At 37.6% G+C, this 19,867-nt stretch overlaps 1 protein-coding gene across 1 annotated transcript in view; it reads left to right on the plus strand.

Annotated features, from left to right (window-relative positions):
• The window catches only part of TRPC3 (transient receptor potential cation channel subfamily C member 3), a 44,650-nt gene that overhangs the window by 20,540 nt on the left and 4,243 nt on the right, over positions 1-19,867 (plus strand). Inside the window, 8 exon segments of the mRNA XM_040584021.1 lie at positions 879-1,064; positions 8,398-8,562; positions 11,226-11,442; positions 12,768-13,001; positions 14,327-14,591; positions 15,030-15,225; positions 17,024-17,233; positions 19,520-19,603. Of these exon segments, the coding sequence (XP_040439955.1) occupies positions 879-1,064; positions 8,398-8,562; positions 11,226-11,442; positions 12,768-13,001; positions 14,327-14,591; positions 15,030-15,225; positions 17,024-17,233; positions 19,520-19,603 (1,557 nt within the window).

The raw sequence follows: 19,867 nt of genomic DNA on the forward strand, positions 1-19,867 counted from the left end.
TGGAAAAGGAATGGTTTGTGGCATTTACAGACAGAAGTGAAGGAGAGAGGAAGGGAAAGATGGACAGAGCTCTTAAATAAAAGGCTTGAGATTTTCAGAAATGTCTCTCTGTAGTTCAGCTGTGTTGTCAGTGGCAAGGTCACCTCTTGGAGAATGAGTCAGGAGCCTAGTATCTTTTAACTGCCCTTTGAAGAAGCTGGTTTCTGTGTTGCCTGTACAGGAAATTTGGGGTATTTTTTCCCACAACACTGGTGTCCAAGTTCATGCCACAGTAATTCTGTGCAGTTACTTTGTAACCCACTGGATGCACTGTTGGGTGTAAAGTGGTTCCAAGGATAAGTGAGAAGCAGAGGCGGGGAATGACTATGGTGTATATTAAAGAGTAAGCAGCCATTTTAGCAGTGTAGAAAGAGTAGAAACATAATTGTAGCCTGGGAGGCAACCCTGTAAGAATTATTTCATTAATTGTCTGCAAAGTTTTTGCAAAGGTGAGGTTAGTATTTAAAGAATTTTGGTCCCAGTTTGTCTGTGCAATTCTTATTTGTCCATTCAGCTTCCCCTTGCTGCCCATCTGGATTATTTTCATCACACTATTATTAATGCTCCCTTGCTCTCAAACAGTTGTCATCATCTTCTATTCAAGTGGCTACCTTGTGTCAGAGAAGAAATGGTTCCACTATACAAAAATTCTTAAATGTCTGATGTGCTCCTAAGCATAGAATCACAGAATGGTTTGGGTTGTAAGGGACCTTAAAGGTCATCTAGTTCCAGCCCCCCCTCAAACACTATTAATTTTTAGGAACTTGTATAGGTCCTTTTTTCCTTACTGTTGACTTCAAGTGTGTTCATCATGAACCATCTTTTTCCTTCTGTTCCAGAATGACTATCGCAAGCTGTCTATGCAGTGCAAGGATTTTGTGGTTGGTGTTCTTGATCTCTGCCGAGACTCAGAAGAAGTGGAGGCCATTCTGAACGGGGATTTAAACTCTGAGCCAGTTGAAGCGCAGAGGCACAGAGCATCACTGAGCCGCGTGAAGCTGGCCATTAAGTATGAAGTCAAAAAGGTAACTGCACATAGCCAGTGCTTTCAGACGGTGTAATAGGAACACAGTGTTGTCTCTATGAACCAGTGATCGGGTGCTTTACGGAGACATAGTGTGTGTAATCAAGATTTTCACAAGGCAGAAGCTGGCAGAAGGGGACTACAGTGGAGGAGTTTAATCTACTTTCCACAGCTGAGAATTGGCAGGAGGTTTTAATGACGTAAATCAGCTGTGCTAGCAAGGTTATACACAGTTGGTCAGACCCTTCTTGTGATTAATCCAAAAGAAGACATTTCATTGGAGCCAGATTTTCACTCAGTGAGAGTGAGGATGTATCTTTCTGCTGGTCTGTGTGGTAAATATCTAATCCAAAGAGAAGGCTGTGTTGGTGAAAGTTTTGGGTTCAGCCACTGAAAAGATCTGGTCTGTTCATTATTTCTTTTTATCATCTTTGCTTTCTACCTTAACTAAATTAATTGGGCAAGTAAATTCTGGGAAGTAAGTCTTGCAGCTTTCTACTAGTGTTCCTATCAACACATAGGGGTTTTTTGTTTGATTGTTGGTTTTGGTTGTTTTTTTGGTGGGTTTTCTTTGGAAAGAAAGGTCTTCCTTTTACTACTTTGAAAAGGGAAAAAGAGAACATCTAAGCTGTCACTAAGTATGTTATTTTTTAATTTATTTTAAAATATGACAGTAAATCAAACAGCCAATCTGCAACTGTGTGGGTTTCAGTGAGAAATTCTACATGATTTACTCTGTGTGTTCCTTTAAAAAATATTTTAAAATTCAGTGCCCAAAAATTATGGAATATATTTGTGGCTAGTTAATCAGTTCATTTCTTTATCTTTGCACCTGTATCTATCAGTGTTTTGTGAAGTGCGATGTGTTTTCAGTTGATGCCTCTCAAAATAATTTTTAATGAATAGTTATTTTGTGAATGAATGGTATGTGTTAAAAAATGGAGCTGTGTATCACACATTTGACACAATGCATATCCATTTAACAGTTTTCAATATATAGTTATAGTGTTCTTTTCAAGATCCCACTACTCTGGCACAGAAAATAGTTAATACTGTGTCCTACTGTGAGAGGGCTCAAGGAATACAGCAATGCCTCTATTATTTACAGCTACCTATTTACATGGTTAGCATCATTTCCATTCTTAACAGCCATTATAGTTTCATCATCTCTACGAGAAGCCTTGTGTCTTTCAGAATAAATAACACTATTCTGTGGCCACCTGTGGAGCCAATCTGCCACATAAAATTAATTGTAAGCAACCTGCCACAAACAGCTGGGAAATACTGGTGCTTATTATGTCCCCAGAAGATGGTTAACAAAAATTGTAAATGCATATCCCAAAGAGCAGTTCATCATTTCCAATATAGAACTGGTCTACAGCAGATAAATGCATATTGATTACCAGAATTCCAGGTAAATATGTGCAAGTATTAAATTAATTAAAAATAATGGAAAAGAATCAAGGTGCATAAACATGTTGTTATATCTAAATAACATATGAATTCTTTGTGCTCTTGCATTTTAAAGTGTACCAAACCTTTCCTGAGACCTGAATCTCAGCTTTCTTTCTGAAGACACTGGTATTCTATGAGGTTGCTGTCACTGATGAAATTAATTGCTAAGCAAAGGGCCACACATCTGTTAAGAATAACAGAAATCTACGTAGTACAAAAAAAGACAATTCATTTAGCAAACTTGTTTTCTTCTCTTGCCAGAGATTAATTATTTGTAGATAAACCAAGGTTTTGGCTCCAATTTGTGACAAATACAGTTCAGAACCTACAACACTAGTGATCTTGGTGGAGGGAAATAAATAGATGGTGCAGAGTTGTTACCATATTTCTACATGTGCTGTTCTCTCTAAATGGCCATTACAAAGGGCATGACAGGGATTGAGCCAGGAAATGTCTCTGCCATGGTGATCCCTTGATGCTGGGGTTGAGTCTGTTACAGCTGTGGCAGATTATAGCAATATTCTGACTGTAGCACAGATTCAGATGTGGGAACTCCACATGGGATGATTTCAACCCTGTAACTGTAGGAAACAAACAAGGATGTGGCTTACGTTTCTTAGCTTTCAGTATTTCTAGCTACATTTCTGCATCAGCTACTTTAAGGTCAGCTAACGTTGCCAGCAGTACAGCCAAACAGAACAGCAGATCCATGAAATGGTTAATGAGCCGTATGCCCTTTTCAGAGGGAGGAGAGACAGGAAAAAGCATATGACAAGTGAGCAAATGTGCTTAGAAGTTTACTGCTAGGGAAATGGAGTTTTAAATTCTATTAGTAATGAAACTCTTGCACTTAATACCCTAGGCACTGCATTAAAGTAGCCCATCTGGTAAGCTGGATATGATTTTGAAGTTAAAGTTCATACTGAAACTGCAGCCCCAATAGTGAAGGATTAAGGGAATTAAGAAACCAAGAAAAACTAGTTAGAAAAGTAGCCTTGCTCTGTATGCTGAATTGCTACTGATGTCACACTTTTAATATTGTACCTTAACTCTGTCTTTAGATGGTCAACAAAATTTCAGAGAAGCGACACTGGGCCAAGTTCTGCAGTTCTTGCAGAGATAAAAATCGGAATGGAATTTCCAAGTGAAATCATTAAGAGTTTGTTTAAGTAAAATCACAGGATTTAATTTTCAAACACTGAAGTTTTGAATCACTAGACAAAAAAGAAGATTCAAAAATCTCTTTGTATGTTGTATGTTTGTGTATTAGAGTGTGCCAGGATCTGTTCCTGCTACGTCTAAACTCAGTCATTAGGATGTTAGGAATAAATAACATAATAATCATTCTTAGTCATACAGAAAAATATTTACATACTGATGACTTGGTTCTTGGTCACAAAACTGAATACATCTGAAGTGTTACAGTTAATTATGCCCAGAAAAGCAGCTAAATTAAAATTGGGATTTTCTTGGTGACCAGATGCTGTACTCGTGCATGTCCCTGGGGTTTGAATTAGATCCTAAAATATTAAATAAATATGATAATAAGATCTACATATGTAATGAAAAGTAAGAAACTGTGTCTAAAGTAGGATGAGGTAAGAGGAATGCAGAAGGAACAGGGTTGTAGGATGAGGTGATTGGTAGGTAAATATGATGTGAACCTGCTGTTCTTGGAGGAGATGAAGCTGGGACGGAGGGAGACAGATAGACAGGGCGGGGGGAACATAGAAGAGGTGGCTGAAAATAAAAGCAATGTAATCATAGAGTTAAGTATTTCAGCAGAGCTGAAGAGAAGGATGAATTTCAGAGTTTTTGTGGATGAGAGAAGTGACACAAGTTGCTCTGAGCGCTTGGAAATGGTGCATATTGTGCAGTGGCCAACAGTTAAATAAGTTGCTAAGATCTTCTCAAGAGCCCTTAGACTTACTGCCAGAGAAGAACTTGCCATAACCATTGGCATCTTATTCACTAACTCCTCCCTTTTTTGGGGAAAATTATAGCACAGGCAGATCTCTTAGTGTCAGATCAAAATGTTGATAGACGAGGAGGAATAAACCAGCACATAGCTCTGGAGGAGATGCAAGAGGGCCTGTGGGCTGATTCATAGCCCTAGGCGAGCTCCCTTAAAGCTCCTTTGCTGTTTCTTCCTATTCCCTCTGGTAGTAGGAGTGATGTGGGTGTTTCTTCTCTCTCCTCTTCCCTACAGTTTCAAGCCTGCTTTTTAAAAATGTCTTTGTAATTTGAAATAATTATTTATTTTCCTGTCTTTGGCCACAGTTAATCTGCTGTGGGATTTGTCCTTTGATGTCCTGAGTTGAGAATGAAATTTATCTTGGCAAAAGAAGAGGCTTGGGGCATGTTTCAGAATGCCCAAACACACAAAAAAAAAAACCAGTCTCCTTTTTTCAAATGGGTCAGACTGGCATTTTTTATGGTGCATAAGCTTCAAAGGTGACAGCCTAATAAAAATATAACCATAGTCTCTTCTCCCAGGTAACTAGCAACAGAACAAGAGGAAATGGCCTAAAGTTGCACTAGGGGAGGTTTAAATTGGATATTAGGAAAAATTTCTTCACCAAAAGGGTTGTCCATCAGTGGAACAGGCTGCCCAGGGAGGTGGTGGAATCACCACCCCTGGAAGTGCTTAAAAAAACCATGTAGCTGCAGTGCTCAGGAACATGGTTTAGTCCTGGGTTAACTTTGGTAGTCCTGGGTTCATTTGAACTTGATGATCTCAAAGGTCTTTTCCAACCTAAATGATTCTGTGGTGGTTCAGGTTGACATTAATTTCTTAGAAAATTTTTTAAATCTTTCTATTTATTTCTGTTGGCCGTTCCACTGTAGAAACAAACTGCATTGATACATAATCTAACTGGTTAATGAATCGCACACCAAAATATTTTGGGACTTTAGTTTTAGAGCAAAGTAGATTAAATTATGAAGAATGCTTCCCTTTTTAAAGTTCATGCAACAGCTTCAGATTCTTCCTCTTGAGGGTTTTAAGGTTCCCTGTTTTCATTGCCAATGATTTAATTTGATATTTAAAAAAAAAAAGTCTGCCCTATTGTACTACTGTATGCATTTTTTAATGAGATTTGGAATATAAATGGAGTTTTGCAGGCAAGACCTGGCAAACAAGAATGCATATAGTACATTATGATCTCAATAGAGTACAAAGGATAATAAAATGGATATCCAAGGTTTACAGTATTTTATTTTTTTTTTAAGTATAAGCAACTCAGATCAAATCTCACTCTTAAGCCAACATGGATTATCAGAATTATTTTGAAATCTTTTTTGTGAAACTGCCTAGCGTTCTTTACTCTGATTTACTAGTTGTTCTCAACCAGTGTGAAAGTATATTACCAGATTTCCTTAAATCGCTGTGGTAACTAGACTGTTTACCCTTGTGCTTAACTGATATCCCACATGCTCACAGGATATTGTATAACAGTTATAGTGATGAGTATGATAAAAGTTTAGAAATTGACTTAACCAGAAGTGTAAATATATGGGCAAAGAACATAGGGAGCTGGGAGTTATAGAATTCTTTTTCCCTCCCATTCCTTATGTTTCTTTAGTAGCAGCACCCAACATGGGCTACACACTTCAGGTTACACAACATGATCCTGATGGAGTGGCTGCAGTTTCCTCTGCCCACGTTACTTCATCCTAAAGAAATACAGCAGTGCTTTAAAAATAGAGCAATATATGCTCACTTTTCAACAAACTCAACCAAAAGTGATTTTAGTAAAATAAAACTTAAAGCATATTTATACAAATGCAGTTGTTGGCAGCAGCTTGTTTCATCATTCCGTAATTAATTTGAGCATCACTTCCCTTTCCCTGTGATCATACTGAAATCTTACTGAAGCTAGGAAAATAGTGTTTGCATGTTATTTGCTGCATAGGAGAAAGATGGAAGTTGGTTTTGTTTGTTTATTTGTGGGTTTTTATGGCTACTAGATCCTTAATATGTGCCGGTTTACTATTGTAACAAGTCAATCTCTGCTCCCTTTCAATTTTGGGACACTTAAGGAAGAATTTGTGGAAGCTAGGAAGGAACAGAACTTATGCAGAAGGCTCAGGAGAGCAAGTTTGTGTTGTAATAACTGTCTGAGGAGAATCTGAGTGTTAATCCTAAGCCTGCTTTTCTACTTGTTTCATTGTCTCTTCATGACTACATCCCAATAAATTCACTTGATACCCTGTTTCTTTGTCTTGATGTTTGTCTGGCTTCCTCCCTCCCTGTTTTGAAGCAGTTGGTTACAAAAGCCCCTGATGATGTCTCAGTTTTGCTTAGTTAAGGTCAGTTGAAATTTTACCATTGACTTCAGTGGGCATCAGAGTTAGATCAAAAGAGAGTAAGTATATTTGAAAATTTATCTTTCATGTGTCCATGTCTGAGTGCAAGAAAATTACATACCAAAATGTGGATGTAAGGCTCAACGTTACAAAGGTGGCCTGACGTTCAGCGAACTGAAATTCAGTTGTAGCTGTGTATGTTTAGACTACTGACAATCAGGATATTCTTGTTTTAAGTGCCTAAATATGTCAGCTTTTGGTCATTTTATCAGAGGCTATATTTATTCAGATATTTGTGCACATCTGGTCTTGTGGTTATCTCTGTTATGTTTGGCACCTTTTATTCCTTCTGCCATAGAAATGAGCAAATACTTAATATTGATAAACATTAATGTAAACTAACCAGCAAAGATAAAAGAAACATCTCATAAAATAATTCATTAAAAATAAAACTGGCTTGCTCAGAAAACAGTGAAATGTTTATATTTTTAGTTAAAGCATATACCTCAGATGTTATTTGAGCCTCCTGCAGTGTGTTGTTAAGCTGTTAACAACTAATTAAAATACAAAGAATAGCATAAGACTCTAGTGATAACAATCTGTATGTTCAAGGTCCTTTAAAATTTTGAAAAAGTGAAAAAGGAAAAGTTTTTTTTGAGAACTGTCAAATTTGAGAATTTAATATTTTTCAGCTGAGATAGTATCAAATGCATGAACTTGGAGAAAATACAAAACTGTACAATAAAATACAGTCTGTTACAGAGTCTTTAGAGCATTGGCAAAACCATAAGATCATCTTTTCATCTGGTTCTCAAAATGGCATTTTCTTGTATTACTGAATGCTAAATTTTATTTTCCACAAAGCATGAAAATGTATTTGTAGTAAGTCGCTCCTGATTATTTTTCAAATCCCAAGTACCTCTACTTAGAGGTGATAGCTAGCACCATTGATGGTAGTAGTGAGAGAGAGGAAGCCCTTTCAATATTCATCTCTGTGTGTCCTGGTGAGGTTTAAAATTCTGTGCTCTACTTTTGCTTCCTTTATTTCTTGCCTCAGTAAGATTTAGACTGAAAATGTATAGATGGTTAAGGAGGTATTTGGAGCTTTTGTCAACGAACCAAATCAAAATGGCATTGAGGAAGTTTGTGAAGAGCACATGCAGGAAGGGGAGAGGCTCACGGTGGATTATGGTCAGACCAGAATTTTCAGTCTCCACAAAAATTCTGCACGTGCCTTGAATCAGCTTGATTTGCTGAGAAATTGTTGGAAGTTAGGACTGAGGTTCAGCTCTGAAAAGATCCAGTCAGGTATGTGAAGCTGTTCTAATAATGCATAAAAGGCTTCTAACAGCAATGGCTGCCCACGTGTGCAGCTTTGTCCCCAAAGTGCTGCTTTAAATCAGCTCAGTAGTTTCTTCTTTATTAACTTTTATTTTAAAAGAAAGGAGAAAAAACATGATACTTAAGCTCTCACTTAACACCAGATATTTCAGGTGATCAGGTATGTAGCAGTTATATAACGCTTCTTATAAATTATAATATGTCTTGGTTTTCTTTCTTTTTCTTTACAGTTTGTGGCCCATCCAAACTGTCAGCAACAGCTACTGACTATCTGGTATGAAAATCTCTCAGGATTACGGGAGCAGACCATAGCTATCAAGTGTCTCGTTGTGCTGGTTGTGGCATTGGGCCTTCCATTTCTAGCCATTGGTTATTGGATTGCGCCATGTAGCAGGGTACTGAATTTTATAAATTATGTATCTTATAGTATTCTGGGAGCTGGTTTTCCATTTCTGGCATTCAAAATGCAATATTGTATCTCTAATGCTGCTGCTTCCAAATTTTAATTAATTAATGGTATTTTTAGTAATCTGTAGTCTTGAGCCAAAAGATACTGTTTATTTGCACTGTAAAGAGGGGACCACAGTGATGAAGCATGCAAATACACGGTTGTTAAGTTTAAAGAAAGAAAAAAAAATACCTTCTCTGAGAGCTTTTTTTCTTTTTAAAATTTCCATAGATTGTGCTCATCTCACAATCTCAGCTATATAATTGTATTTGTGTTAGTAACATGGATTTTTTGAAATTCACCACTCAGATTGTGTATTAGGTCTCCTCTGATGGCATCTGATGCCGTTCCCATATAAACCATTAGCAGAACATCTGTTGACTTCACTGATGCAGAACTTAATCTTAAGTAAAGTATTTGTTATTCCTGCCCTAGGAGTTCTGTTTTACCAGGTGGACCATAGAGCAGAAATTAAATTAAACACAGTATTCCAACCATGTGTTAAGATATATTCCTAAGAGAGGGCAACTGTAAACTCTTACCTCTTCAAAATTATGTGAAAGTATATGTGTGCTTCCAGCTTTCCTGATGATCTCACAATTAAAATAACCACAGTTTCTTTGAAATCTTTATTGTGTGTGAATTGTCTGCGAATGAAGCATGTTGAATAGGTCTTTGGTAAAACAGAAGAAGGAAGATTTCTGTTACATTAGCTTTTGAAAAAAATCAAAGTAAATTTACTTCTGTGCTGAGTATGGTCTTTCAATTTTATTTCCTTAACAAGTGTACAGCAAAGAAATGTGAGTTTCATTCACTTACATTTTGCTGCTGTAGTTCACCTTGAAAAGGACAAGATTTTGCTCATCTCCTGCCTATTTCAAGGGAACCTGGTATTTTCTCTGGGTTAAATACTTATTTACCTTAAAGATAAACCTTTATGAAAGTAGTGTAAGTGTTCCTGTTGTTATTCTCTGAAATGTCACTTTCCATTAATATCTGTAGTAAAGATATTCCTTACTCACAGCTCCATATCATAGAAATGCATTTTAGCTAGTGTCCAATACGAAAGTGACATTTGTCCTTGAGCTTTAATTCCCAGTACCAGAAACACCTGACATGTTTCCTAGTGCTCATGTCAAGTAAAGTACTGTACATTCAGATCAGTTGTTTCATATTGTAATTTCAAAATACTTTCTAAAGGTTGGGAGCAGGAAGGGAACTTGAGATCGTTTGCTCAGGTAGTAAATGCTCTTTAGCTTGCGCTGGTCCGCTTAGTTCGTAGTAGCTGACCCATCTGAGGAACACCATTCCTTGAAATAAGAAAGCTAACGGTTGGGCTTTATGGCAGAGCGGTATATTGTTCTGTTGTACTGAAGGAGACAGGAGACCTTTGGCCTTAAGAGGTGTGCAGCAGCGAAGACAAAGAGGTCTGTGTAGCATCTACCTTGTCACGCCTTGTACAGAGATGGCACAAGTGTTGTCCCGCTCAGGCCACAGAAAGGTGAATTCCAAAGGTACTGCTCCTCCCAGAGGGGAGCAGGCTGGGAAGGACAAGTACCCCTACATGTGCATTGCCCCCAAGAGGTTTCCAAAGAGCGTTGTTAAGGGATCTCTGTGCTTGAGCCAATGCACAAATGGCTGTGTGTGGTGCAGCCTCGCTGATACCTGCATGTCTTGAGTACAGGGTGGGGAGTTGCAACAGCACTGGCCACATGAAACCTTCACTGCCTAAATAAAGGGTACCGGCAGTATTGTCCTCAGAGGAGTGGGTTTATAGCTTGGCACTTCTGACGCTGGCTTGCAGGGTAAGGATAGTACTGATGGGATCGCAGACTCTTCTTTTTCGTATGCGTAATGAGCGCCGGGCCCATTGCTGTTTCCACTGTGGTCTTCTGGAGGCAGCTGGCCCCCTTCTGTGGTGCGGACAGACTGCCCCTGCTGCTGTTTTGTCCTTCTGCCAAGTGCAGGTGTGAATTAAATCAGTGGAACTTATTTGAAAATAGTAATGTTGCTGTTCTTATCCTTCTTAGTCTTTTGTGATGGAACAGTTGTTATTTTTAGTAGACACAGGTTATTTGTTTAGCACTTAACAGCTCTGAACATCTATTCCGTGGATGGAATACAGTAGCTAAAGATGAGAAGATAAGTCTATGATTTTCCCTAGGCCTAAAGTCGTAGATAGGCTAATAGTACACACTTGTTGGTAGGGAAAGTCTTTTGCTACTTGGAGATGTTATTTGTTTATTTTCCATGGGCTTGTTTCCACCCCCCATTGGTATCTGTGAGCAGGAGATCAAACCCTTTCTGGTCACTGCCATTGTACATTTGTTGTTCCTTAGGGTGTTTTCCCTCAAACATTGCCACCTAGAGTTTATGGAATAACATGAACACTCACTAACAGGACAACGTACTCCCTGAGGCTGCCTTTGGGAGACTTCTGTCTGAAATGGTAGAGCATCACAGTTCAGTGCACTTGGAAGAGCATCCTTTAAAAAGAGATTTCAGAGTGTCTTGAGTTCTTCAGTGCCCATTTATGCTTCTGGAATGCCTGATGAGATAGTTTGTTTCTTTGAGAAAACTGAGTGACTGCTTTCAATTCTGCCTTTGCAGCTTGGAAGAATTCTTCGAAGCCCATTTATGAAATTTGTGGCACATGCAGCATCCTTCATTATTTTCCTAGGCCTGCTGGTGTTCAATGCTTCAGACAGATTTGAAGGTATAACAACGCTACCGAATGTCACTGTTACTGATTACCCTAAGCAGATCTTTAGGGTGAAGACTACCCAGTTCACCTGGACAGAAATGCTGATCATGGTATGGGTACTTGGTAGGTATATTGCCCCTTCATCTTTGTCAACTGTTTTCTTGCAGATATAAATTCTAAAAGAAAGGAGAGAAGCGCAGGTCCCAAACCTGTGCTCCAGCTGCTGTGTGGTTAGAATAAACCCTCAGGGCAGATAACAGTGCATTAGATCTCGTAAGAGCATCAGAGCATCTGCCTCCTTTTGCAGTATGGGGTAAAATTTTCTTTGCTGATTTGCCTCATCTTTCATAGTCCTGGCATTTGTAGCAGGAGCACAGGTTTGCTGAAGAGAACGCCACAGAAATTATACTTTACTAAAATGATTTTCTTAAATAGTGTCAGGAAGCCTACGCTGCGGTATATGCCAGAAGGTCAGGAGTTCCTATGGATCGGTATTAATGTGTTGGCACATCAGTGCTCTGTGGCATTGCTGCTTAGGTAGCGTTTGGAGAAATCACAGTTCCTACCAGTGTCAAGGGGCTGAGTCAGTTCTAATTACTCAGGGTTTCTTTCACAAAACCTGAACAACTGTCAGCCTGTTGGAAACTCTGTATGGCAGAAAATGCTATCTTCTAGCATTTCATCAAAGTCAGATGCTTTACATCACAAAATGTCACTTAGCCACATGATAATTTAGCTTTCTCAGCTTTTACAGGCAGTGGAAGAGAAAGGAAGTGTTACTGGGGCTGCTGCTTGAAGGTGCCTTGCTCTGCCTTTTGAATCACCTGTATCTCCTGATCTAAGTTCTCCTTTATCTTAATGTTAGGGTAGGTTAAATCCATGGAAATTATTTTCTCAGGAGAAGTTCGAATAAGAAAACTCAATTACACATAGCCAAATTCCACTTTCTGTGCTGAAAAGGGTCTTATTCTGTGAAGTGGAGAACCAGTAGTATAATTGTGCTCATAAAGGGTCATGTATGTAGCTGGATAGTTGTGCTCCTCTGTAAAAATTAATCCTTCTGCCTTAGAAGTGTTTTATGAGTACAAATTGTAAGGAAGGGAGAGTTCTTTTTCCACATTTAGCATTTTTTCCTCTTTAGAAGTACAGCATACTGTTAACATTGTTAGGCTGTAAGACTTGCTGCAAAGTTGTGGCTCTACGCTACCCTATGTGGAGATGTCCGAGCTTTGTTCCCACATATCAATCAATACCTTCCCATTTGATCAACGCTGTTGAAACCAAGAGAGCCTTACTCAAGGTGTATGATGCCGTGACTCTGCAAATAAGTGAATTTTTGCTCCACTGGTACCATCTGGTTTCATGAAATGGGAGAATGCAAAGAATTCAAACGAAAAGAATTTGGCTAATATTGCTATGTTGTGGGGCTTTTTCCTTTCTTGTTGCAGGTATGATGTGGTCAGAATGCAAGGAGTTGTGGCTGGAAGGACCCAGGGAATATATTTTGCAGTTATGGAACGTTCTGGATTTTGGGATGCTGTCCATTTTCATTGCCGCTTTCACAGCGAGGCTTCTGGCATTCCTGCAGGCCACAAAAGCACAACAATATGTGGACAACTACATTGAGGAGAATGACCTCTCTGAGGTCACACTTCCTCCAGAAATAGAATATTTTACTTATGGTGAGTTTTAACTTTTCTGCAACAGAGATCTGAACGCAGAAAAACTGGTAAGGATGTGCTAGCGTTTTGAAGCCTTAAGGTTAATATTTGCATGTGTTTCTGTTCATAGCATTGTCTAACCATTTCTGCCTCAGTATTTTTGTTTCTGTGCTATTTAAACAATAGCTGTTATGACACTCTAATTTGACAAATAAGTTTGCTAAGATACTAAAACCAAACAAGATACATAAATGAAGTTCAGTTCAAATGTAGCCATCCACAATTTTGTTATAACTGTTTATCCTAGAGCTAAATTTGACCCTCTTGATTTTAAACATTTGCAAGCTCTATTTTGTTCTTGGTTTGGTACACAACAGGTAAGATTTTGATGTGATTTTTTTTTTTGGTTGGTTCAGTTGTTTGATACAGCTATTCATATTTGTAAAGATCAATCAGCATCTCCCGCTGAAGGAAGGATGCTGGCCCAGCAAAGATGTGCTCAAATAGAATAATAGTACTAAATAGTTATTGCAGTGCAGAAATTGTAATTAAAGGTGTGATGAATCTCTATTTGTAACACTAGCAAAGGCTGTGTTTGCTGCTGATGGTGTAGTTTAGCATATGCTTTATGAACTTCAATATAGTATACTAGCAGACTTGGACTTAAATTAACTGCTATATAATCAATCTGAATTTGTGCAGATGTAAGTACACATTTAGAAACACATGGTATTTTGATATGAAACACATTTTAATTCAGTGTTATTTTGCTAAGATGGTACATTAATTCACGTAGTAAGTATTTTATGAATTTACATATAACTCAGTTGTTTCTGTGCATATTGTGTGTAAAACCCACAATCCTACTTCCATTGAGATAAATGGCAAAAATCTTCATGATTTCCATCCTGAAATTGTAATAATGGCAAAGTTTGGTGTGATTAATAAATGGAATTGTTCATCAACCAACATTGTTCCCCTCAATAAAACACAAAATATGAAGAAATTTCTGGCTTTAGCATAGTGCTTAAGACAGCTAATAGTACAGTTAAGAAAAGCAGTAAGGAATTATTTGTTGTTATGTCATTCAGGTTAAAATGCAAACTGTAGAAGCAAATGTCATGTTTCTTCAAGTACAGTTTTTCTTCTAGCAAAAGGTAATGTAACATATTCATCTTTTTTGACTTAAGGGAAATAGGAATAGAGCAGCAGCTACTAGACTCTTAAAATATTTGTCTTAACTAAATTCAGACATGTTCATGGAAAAATCCTAACAAGATTTATTTCTCAACATTGTGATAAATGAGTAACTCCTTACATTTACCCTTATGTTTCCTATTTTCCAGCTAGAGATAAATGGCTTCCATCTGATCCTCAGATAATATCGGAAGGCCTTTATGCAATTGCTGTTGTTCTTAGCTTTTCTCGGATTGCCTATATCCTGCCTGCAAATGAGAGTTTTGGGCCCTTGCAGATTTCACTTGGAAGGACTGTTAAGGACATCTTCAAGTTTATGGTCCTTTTTATTATGGTGTTTCTTGCATTTATGATTGGAATGTTCATCCTGTATTCCTACTACCTTGGAGCTAAACTAAACCCAGCCTTTACAACGTAAGTATGAAATTTTGTTTCAGTAAAAAGCCTTTCAGGTTTTTCACTAAGGTAACAAAAGTCTGCAAGATATTATGTGCTCTCTCCTAGCATTAAAAGAAAAGTGCAGACGGTTGAAGTCAGCTGGAAATCAGCTATCCCAGAACCTTAGCAGAAGACCAGTTCCTTCCTACTGGTAGAATGGAAGTTTTCATTGCAGTCTAAAATAATTTTACCTTTGTATTATGTTAATCACACAGACTTGTGGACAACAACTGCAAAAAAACATTACTGATACCTTGTATGTTTGTTGTTTTGATCAGCGTTCTACAAACCTAATTCACAGACAAATTACTTGAGGTTGTTAACACAACTTAAATATTTATTTGTGTAGCTAGTAATAATGTCTTCCTCATTTTTTATTTTTTATTTTTTTTTACTTTTCCTTTTTCCCTGCAGAGTGGAAGAAAGTTTCAAGACCTTATTTTGGTCAATATTTGGCTTGTCTGAAGTAACCTCTGTTGTCCTCAAATATGATCACAAGTTCATAGAGAATATTGGCTATGTTCTTTATGGCATATACAATGTGACAATGGTGGTAGTTCTGCTCAACATGCTGATTGCTATGATCAACAGTTCATATCAAGAAATTGAGGTGGGCTCTGTTCTCAAGTTGTTCTCTTGTGTTGAAAAAGGGTAGAATTATTAGGAATTATTTCAGTGAGCGCATCTTGATACACAAAAGTACAATGAAGAGATTATCTCAATGGAGGAGATCACAAAAAATACCATGTTCTTAGGGCTAACTTTTATCTGACAACCCAGACAAGCTGCAGAACCTTAGAGGATCTAAACAAGTAGTTCATCTTGTGCCATCTGTACACATCTAAGGAGATGTCATCCATCCAGAAATCTTAAAATCTAAAGTAATAGTCAAATGAAGACTGCCGTGAAGTAGAAAACAAAGTTACTGGGTGTCACATTTTAGACATGGGTGGTTCATTCCCAGTATCCTTCGGAAGATTATTGCGTGTTTCCTTAATGGAGTGCACTTCAGTCTTTGACACATCATTAGGACATGGATTAAATGTATTTTGAGATGTTATTTAATGGAAATCTGGTCTTTAGTTCCAGTCCTCAAACTTTTTAGCTAGATGTGCGGGAGTTAGACACTTACACACCACAGTGATAAATGGACGTACTTTATTACATTTATATGCCTCTGTACGTGGAGTTATGATACAGGTGCTTATCTTCAAGATTGTTGTGACCAAGTCACACTTTGCAATGCTTACACTCTTTGTGATGTGTGCTTTTTCCCACATCAGGTACAACATTAAAACTTGATTCTAGCTTTGCCATATGCCCTGAAAACACAGTGGCAGTATTTCTCCAAATTTGACAAATGGCTCAGTTGAATGAATACTTGAATTTCACAGCAAGTTATTGACTGCATTGCTTATTAAAAGAAATATATTTTATTTTAATTGCATTATGATGACACAGTGTCTTCATTTTTAAAGATAATTAGAGTATTTAGCATCCAATGCCAATAAAAATTTCAGAAAATTTAGATTAGAGAAGACACCTGGTTTTAAAAATAAATCCCAAGTTGCTTAAATGGAAGAAAAAGTATATTTATGGTGCCAGTTTTTCAGACCATGAGGTCTGATATTATTCAGAGAGTACTGCATTCAGATAGATGTGGGTGCATACCCACACTAGCAGAGGAAAAAAATCATCTAAGACATAGTGTACAAATGGATAAGTCATTTCATGCTTTCAGTGACTTCTGGGAAGTATCAGGGAATTCGGCAGGAGAAAACTAGTTATAATAAAAAAAAAAAATTCACCTGTGGAGTAAACAAAGTCCAGCCTTGGAATACTTCATCCAAGTAAGAATGTATTAGGACAAAATCAGTTTGTCAGTTTTTAACATGATTTCTTCATGACAACAAAGTTTGTATTTTCTGTACTCCATTATAAATCAGAGTTGCTTCTCATGGCTATGCAAAAAGCTGTGAGTACTACCATTTTAAACCATGTCTGCCCTGAAACTAGTATTTAATCGCTTGTGTGAGTACCAAAGTTATGTGATGTCTTTAATGAGAAAAACAAGTCTTTAAAAAACCAAAAAAATGTCCACTTTAAATAGTAAGGAGTTTATGTGTTGGCTTTCAGTCAGTGCAAAAATAACACTTGTTTAAATGGTTCACATGCTTTAACTAAGTATTGTCCATGAGATGTTGCCATTAAAGAGACAACTAAAATTTAGTTAAAATAGATTTGATGAAGTGGCTGCATTTTTTTCAGAACTACTGGGAGTCTTATTAGCAAGGAAATAACATTCTATGTAAAACCAGAAAGGGTCGATATTTAAAAGAACTTTTATTTGGAAGAATTTTGTGTTTCATAAACCCAAAGCATGTACCTGTTTTCGTATCTTAACCCAGGATGACAGTGATGTAGAGTGGAAGTTCGCTCGTTCTAAACTTTGGTTATCGTATTTTGATGATGGAAAAACATTACCTCCACCGTTCAGTCTTGTACCAAGCCCCAAATCTTTTTTCTATTTCATCATGAGGATCATTAACTTTTCTAAGTGCAGGAGGAGACATCTACAGAAGGATATAGAAATGGGAATGGGCAATTCCAAATCTAGGGTAGGTACTGAAATCTTTTTATTGCAATGAAGAATTGTGTGTTCATTCCAGCATTCTGCTTTTCTTTAAGTTTTAGGGTGTACTCTGTGCTTGTGATTATAGTATGGTAATTATCAAGCATTTATATACATAGATCTGTATCTCAGACATCCTAAACATACTGCATAAAATCAAAAAATAACTATATGTTTTCTTAGGACAACAAGGTCCAATGACTAGAAAAATACAATTGAAACAAAAATAAATGAGCATTCAAAGATATAAATAATTCCCACAAGAAATGACCTAAATGTTGAATAAAGATGCTTTCAGCCTCCATTAGGAAGATTTTTAGTTCAGGGTAAAAAAAAAAAAAAAGAAAGAAAAATATGGGGGGGATAAGAATAAGGAGAGAAAGCTTTTCCTTTCACTAGGACAGGAAAAGGATAAAGTGTGGTCAATATCATGCTCACTTCCTATTTTCAAAAGCTGTGTTCTCAACAGAAGGCAACAGGAAAGAGGAGGGTGTGGTAATAATAATCTTTAGCACTTCTATGACATTCTAAATTTGGGTATCTAAATGTTCTTTACGAATACTAATGGAATGCAGTGTCACAACGCCCTTGTGTGAGAATTAGATAACAATTCCCCTTGTTTTACTGATGACGGACTGGGGTATGGATGGGTTAAAGAGGATACATGTGGCATTTTTTATAAATTAGGCTCAAGGTCCTGTATATTACAAAGACTGAAAGCAGTACCTTGAAAATATTTTTTTCCTGTAGATTATTAGAAATGTCAAGTCTAGTAGTTTTTTCTGAAAGATCTCTCTGGAGCCTAGGACTTCTGAGCTGATGCTGGTATTGAATCTTCAGCTGCGAAAACATTTTCTCCAGTTTTCTGTGGCAGCGAAAGCAGATACATGTTTATAAAAACGTGGATTTAAATCAGTTTATCTAGAAGCAGTGTTTTGGTACTAACCATTCATCTTTTGCTCTCTAGTGCTCCAAGTGCCTGAACTTCATTAGTTCTCTCGTCACTGTGTTTAAACACAGAACACGTGTTTAAAAAAAACCCTCAACACCCTAAGATAATGCTTTTATAACGAAATGCTCAGTAGTGCTCACATATACAGCAGTACTTACTATCATGCTCAGAATGTAAGTCACTAAAGAAATAAAATCCTCTCTGGGTCACTGCTGAGACAGGATGGGCAGAGCTTGTTGTCTTGAACTACAAACTGAATTACTTTGGGAAAGGCCTCCTCTGTGTCAGGCTGGGCTGGCACACATGTATTATGCTGCACAAAGATAAATCCTGCCCCACTCCCTAACCAAAACAGCGGCTGAGCTGATGTCTGGTTGCCCCCAAGAAGGTGGGCAACCTGGAGTAGGTTACAATAGCCCACTTGTGGCCCAGCTTAAGTGACAGGCTGTATGCAGTATGGGCACAAAACCCACAACAGTTACAGTAAGCATCAAACTTGCTATATAGATGCAGGCTGAGGTGAGTTTGCTCCTCTAGCCCACAAGAGAGGTCAGCTATCATTGACTCAGTGACTTTCAACTTTCTGGCCACACAGAAAATTAACTGATGCTCATTAGGGGGTTGAATCTTTTTTTATGGATGCACGTTTTTTACTTCAGGTCTTACCAGTGTGTCTGAGATAAGAGTTAGGTCCCTGATTTGGTAGTAACAAACCTTCTGCACTGGTCACAAAGCCACCTTGTCCAAGGTTGCTTTTTTCCCTTCTGTTTCTGGCCCACTGCTACACAAATCTTCAATTATTTTAGATGTGATGGCTTTTTGATCCTCAAATAATTGAACAATGACCGTTTTTTCTAAATTTATTACTGTTCCTGAAAATGGGGCTTTGAAAAAACACTTCAAAGTAAGCAGAAGTGGTTTTGAGCATGTATTTGTCATTAAAAGCATGCTTGAGTGTGAAGATCCACAACAGCTCTTTGTTAAAGCCAGTTTAGAGAATTGCTCCTTACTCCAGCCACTCATCCCTGCCTCCAAGTCATAATTCATTATTTCCTCAGCTGTGTGAGCACATTTGCTTTGAAGCTGTGCTGTGAACAGGATGGCTAAAATTATCAGGTTTTTTTAAAAAAATACAAAACAAAACCTAACAAATAAGTCAAGGCAATCTCGGTTTTTTGTTTTTTTTTTTTAATAATATTCTGATACTGTGCTAATGGAACATCCCAAACATCTCTCAAAACAAACAAACAAACAACAAAGGAGCTTAATTCTAACTGTGAATTCCATAATACATTGTAATTTTGTCTTATTTCTCCATAGTTAAACCTTTTCACTCAGTCGAACTCCAGAGTTTTTGAATCACACAGTTTTAACAGCATTCTCAATCAGCCAACACGCTATCAGGTAAGTATGTACAATGGTCACTGTTTTAAGTAATGGAACCATGTGAAGGTACCAGCAAAATTTTGTGTTTCAAGTACATTTTGCCTTCACCAGATAAAGAAAACATATAGAAATCAAACTCCAGGATGCTGCTGGAAAGAAGACAGTTACTGTTCAAGCCCCATTATTTGAGGCATTTAAAAACTAGCCCACACAAAACTTTAGTTTTTTCCCTTTGATGTCCCAATTTGGAAAGGGTGAGAAGCAAACAGCTGAAACTGGCTT

The sequence above is a fragment of the Falco naumanni genome, chromosome 1 (genome assembly GCF_017639655.2).
Source record: "Falco naumanni isolate bFalNau1 chromosome 1, bFalNau1.pat, whole genome shotgun sequence".
NCBI lineage: Eukaryota > Metazoa > Chordata > Aves > Falconiformes > Falconidae > Falco > Falco naumanni.